This window comes from Pimephales promelas, chromosome 19 (genome assembly GCF_988280905.1).
Source record: "Pimephales promelas chromosome 19, fPimPro1.hap1.1, whole genome shotgun sequence".
NCBI classification, from domain to species: domain Eukaryota; kingdom Metazoa; phylum Chordata; class Actinopteri; order Cypriniformes; family Leuciscidae; genus Pimephales; species Pimephales promelas.
This window is the reverse complement of record NC_142787.1, coordinates 15,627,627-15,632,212: the sequence shown is the minus strand read 5'-3', so window position 1 is coordinate 15,632,212 and position 4,586 is coordinate 15,627,627. Positions and strand designations below refer to the sequence as shown.

Sequence of the window (4,586 nt, the reverse complement as noted above, 5' to 3'; positions counted from 1 at the left end):
TTTGGGGGTGATTTAGGACACCGCCACGGCCATGCGGAGGGGTTGTTTCCACCATTGGCCACCCGGAGGGGCGTCTCCGCCCTGCCCCCCTGCGCCTCATGCAGTACCTGATCCGCCCTGGAGGGTTCCTGCTCCGATTTGGCCCTGGCACCGTCACCCTTTATGTTCTACAGCGCGAGGTTGTGCCTTTTTTGGAGGGGGCATAATGTTACATGTGTGTCCTGTGTTCCCTCCGTTCTTTGTGTATTTGGTTCAGTCCTGTTTCCATTTTCCCTCTCCTGTTCTCTGTGTATTTAAACCCTGTGTTCTCCTCACTCCAGGTCCGTTCTCATTTATGTATAGTGTGATTTCTGTTACTCCTGTGTTTTTGATTAAATTCCTGATGTTCTCCTAGTCTCCTCGTGCTTCCTGGTCCCCACATACCGTAAAAATTGCATCATAAGAAGAATGGCATCTACACTAATTTTAGTGTCTTTGTTTATCCCAAGGTTTTCCCGCAGCCTTCCGGACCGAGGCCGTTTCCAGATCTGCTAGCCAACTAGCCTCTCCCTCTAGAGGATCCCTATAACACTCTACAGATAAAGCGTCATGGAAATTTTGGTTTGCGTTCTAACCCAGAAGTGATAAAATAAAATTCAGTATCAAAATTTATAGACAAGTAGTTTGTTTGGGCATGGTTTGTAGGGAATTACAAACCTGCGTACATATAATTGCACATAACTAGAATGAATTCTTAATGTGCATGTAAACGCCATCAGCGTTTATCACAGGTTCACGTTTAAAGTCTGTTTAGAGAGAACGGTATCGTCTTAGCGGCCCCTAATTTAATAACAAATGATCATTTCGACGGAAGTAAATCATTCGAAACTAACTTTAGCTGGAAAATAACATTATTCAAGAACCGCTACACTCTAAAAATGCTAGGTTGTTTTAACCCAACTTTGGGTAAAATATGGACAAACCAAAACATTGGGTTAAAAATGTAATTAAAAAAAATAACCCAATGGCTGGGTTTGTCCATATTTGACCCAAAGTTGGGTTAAAACAACCCAGCAATTTTTAGAGTAAAACCAAACCAATCTATGTTACCTTAAATGATATGTTTATCTCTGTAATGCTCATTTTTTAAACAATCTACAAGCACTATATAAATGAGGATGACTTGCCTATAGATTTCTCTATGTCTATGGTCCGCTTTGCTCTGATGTCATGCTGCCATTTGGTCTGATTTGGAAGAATATGTAATCACAAAATTTAAATTTAAACATCAAAATAAATATTTCTAATGTTTCCAGGATTCTGGAGTCGCGTGCAGTCTCCACCATTGTCAAAATCATGATGAGAGACGACTTGCTGATGACATTGGTTTAATGCTCATTGGTTTAAACAACCGTGATGATTGTTCTCTTTTAAAATGTTTGATTTTAAACCTTTATGTTTTATATGTAGTTATGTGTGAATAAACTCTTGACAGTGCGATGGGTTACGTAATGTCATTTTTATAAAAAAAAAAAAAAAAAAAGGCTACCCAAAAACACAAGTGTGACTGTATTAAAGAAGAAAATATTGATAAACACGTAATTGGAATGTGATTATTGGATATCTTGATCATTAAATTTATATTCATATAAAAGCAAAAACTTAAATTGCACCCAGTTTATTAGCAACACTGCATGATCGTGAATCCCGCGATCTTTGATCTCACAGGTGTCTGATCCAACTGCGAGAAGAAAGAAGTGCTGTCCGGCTTGCCAGCGCTTTCTTCACTCGTCCTCTCACTGCAGCCGCCGACTCTCGTATTTCAGGCGAGTCAAAGCCCATCTCTTAACAAGCCTCTTGATGAACATTGGGCGTGCATCCCCGCCTCAGGTGCAACCCCGCCCAACTAGCAGGCTCCAAGTCTGCAGCCTCCCCATATAGGCTGCATCTAGAGGTGTGTTCACGAACCTTATTTTACAGTCTATGAGAGGAACACAGAGCTCATAAACTCGCTTCAAGAGACAGGCTGTTATTTAGTGTGATAAATAACGAAAAGTTTGAAAAACCCGGAATGGCTATCTCCGCGAGTTACCGGATCTGTTTTTTTTCTGCGTGTGTGATTTTTGCGTCGGCACAGCCTGGTAAGTCGCTTTAATTCGTCCATATCTTCATTTAGGCTACTTGTTTTTATGATGTGGGCTATTTTTGTTTGTAATTCACTCGTTTTAATATGAATCAATTTGTTTTGGATTTTAGAAAGTCTTATAGTCGTGCTGGATTCAGACAGTGACAACATCGTAGTTGACCAGGTCGTTAAAGATATACTACAGAGCGGCCTCACAACCGTCTTCCTGCCAATTGTTTACATACTAGTTTTTGCATTGGGGTTTCCAACCAACGCGATGGCGATATGGGTCTTGCTGTTCAGATCAAAGAAAATTTACCCTTCTGCCATTTACATGGGCAACCTGGCGCTGGCTGACCTGATGTTTGTTATCTGGACGCCTCTCAAGATTGCTTACCATTTAAAAGGAAATAACTGGACATTTGGGGAAGGGATGTGCAAAGTTTTGGTGGGTTTCTTCTACAGCAACATGTACTGCTCCATCCTCTTCATCACTTGTCTAAGCGTCCAGCGGTACTGGGTCTGCGCTCATCCACTCTCCCAGCTTAAGAAAAACAACAAGTTTGCAATCATCATATCTGTGTGTATCTGGATCTTCATATGGGTCAGCACTACGCCTTTGTACCTCTACAAGCAAACATTTGAATCAGCAGAACTCAACATCACCACCTGCCACGACATCAACTTTGTCAGTCAGGAGAACTATGTGACGGATAACATGTTCCTGGACGTTCAGCTGCCCTATTATTATTTCATGGTGATGGCAGGTCTTGTGTTCTTCATCCCGATGTTGGTCATCATAGTTGCGTACGTTCTTCTCCTTCGTTCGCTTGGGAGCTCTGCAGTTGAGGGTGGTGCCGGAAAAACCCGCCAACGAACTGTGGTCCTCATTGTCACGGTGCTCATAACGTTCTTGGTCTGCTTCATCCCTAGTAATGTGATGCTGGTGTTTCACTACTCTGTCCAGGAAAAAAGCTGGGCCAATAACAGCTATGGCTTATACATCACCACGCTGTGCCTGGCCAGCCTCAACAGCTGCTTGGACCCCTTCATCTACTATTACGTCTCGGACGAGTTTAGGGAGCACGTCAAGAACACACTGCTGTGTCGAAGCAGTCGTACGGTGGACAGGATGAGGGTGTTGTTCAGGTCCATGAAGCACTCGAAAAAGAACACGTACACTTCCAAGCACAGGGCCCATGAAAAGAAGCACCTGCAAGAGCGGGTCGACATGTGATTATAACTAGTAGCCAACTTTGGGTATCTTGTTCATCATATTTATTTTCATATAAAAGCTACATAACTTAAATTGCATCCAGTTTAATAGCAACACTGCATGATCTTGAATCCCGCGATAACCATCTTTGATCTCACAGGTGTCTGATCCACTACGAGAAGAAAGAGCTGTCTGACCTGCCAGCGCTTTCTTCACTCATCCTCTCACTTTAGCCGCCTACTCTCAGACTTGCTCGGACATTTAATGACCGTTGAAAAGACGTCCCATTTCAGATGTAATCCACTCTTTCTGTCTGCAAAGGTGTGTGCCAAATATACAGATGTATGGCCCATAGAAACTGGTTGGTGTGAATGAATGAATAAAAAGAATCAGCATTGCTCAGAGTGGATTAGCAAATTAGATGGATCTCATGTGGGAGGTCCTAACAGGTTTCTATTGTTTGTATACATGAACTATCGTTTGTTATGTCTTCATGTATAAAGTTCTGTCTCACAGACAGTTGAAGGGCGACATGATAACATCGCTGCTGAAGGACTGCTACACTGCAAACCTTCAATAAATTCTTCTCCCCACAAGAACTCTGGTCAAGCTTACTTATTTTATGTATTGAAGAAATCTAATGCATTGACGAGCCACCCAAACCCCTGCTCGGCCAAATACAGCAACATCTAACACCTTGAATTACATCGTACAAAGGTGTAGCATTGAATTGCTTCTTTTCAATGTGGCCACTACCACTCATATTGAATTTCGCCTTTTCTGCTTCTAACTTTACTGTGTAGTTATACTAGTTAGACCGTTTTATAATGTTTTAGGTTATGATTTTGGTTCTCATACCGGTTGTTGATACGCTAGCAGACGCTGCTAATAAATACGACGTTATAGTCGTGTAGTCCGTTTGCCTTGTAATAACGATTATAGAAGTGAATAGAGACATAGCTTTGCATGAACAGTGTTGCTCCCTGATATTGTCAGTCCCAGCCTCCAACTCGATAAGTAGCATATGCGGTGGTTCATTTTTTGACTGTGACTGGTAAGTGGTAACGTTATGCGTTTGCCTTGTTGTTTCTTGCGTTTCACCTGTATGTCTTGAATATAGCCTTCGAACGCATATTGCAGCCCCTTTTGCCTACTTCTATCGGACACTTTATTTGCTGCTTTATAAAAGTTTGATAACGTTTCAGCAGGAAGAGCTGTTACAGCATAAGCCATGTTGATACCAAACCAGAGCCCCCGATGAAGTTT

General features: G+C 42.1%; 1 protein-coding gene across 1 annotated transcript; it reads left to right on the top strand.

Annotated features, from left to right (window-relative positions):
- Positions 1-1,765: 1,765 nt before the first annotated feature.
- On the top strand, positions 1,766-3,905 carry LOC120491529 (proteinase-activated receptor 2). The gene is made up of 2 exons (XM_039689431.2): positions 1,766-2,120; positions 2,236-3,905. Exons 1-2 carry the CDS (start codon positions 2,051-2,053, stop codon positions 3,339-3,341), a joined length of 1,176 nt encoding a protein of 391 aa, XP_039545365.2. The 5' UTR covers positions 1,766-2,050; the 3' UTR covers positions 3,342-3,905.
- The last annotated feature ends 681 nt before the right edge of the window (positions 3,906-4,586 follow it).

What these genes read in the sequence shown, in the direction of transcription:
- LOC120491529 (XM_039689431.2), top strand. Translation starts at nt 2,051, where the DNA reads ATGGCTATCTCCGCGAGTTACCGGATCTGTTTTTTTTCTGCGTGTGTG. An exon ending in TTTTGCGTCGGCACAGCCTG is followed by an intron (nt 2,121 to 2,235) that starts GTAAGTCGCTTT and finishes TTTGGATTTTAG; the next exon opens with AAAGTCTTATAGTCGTGCTG.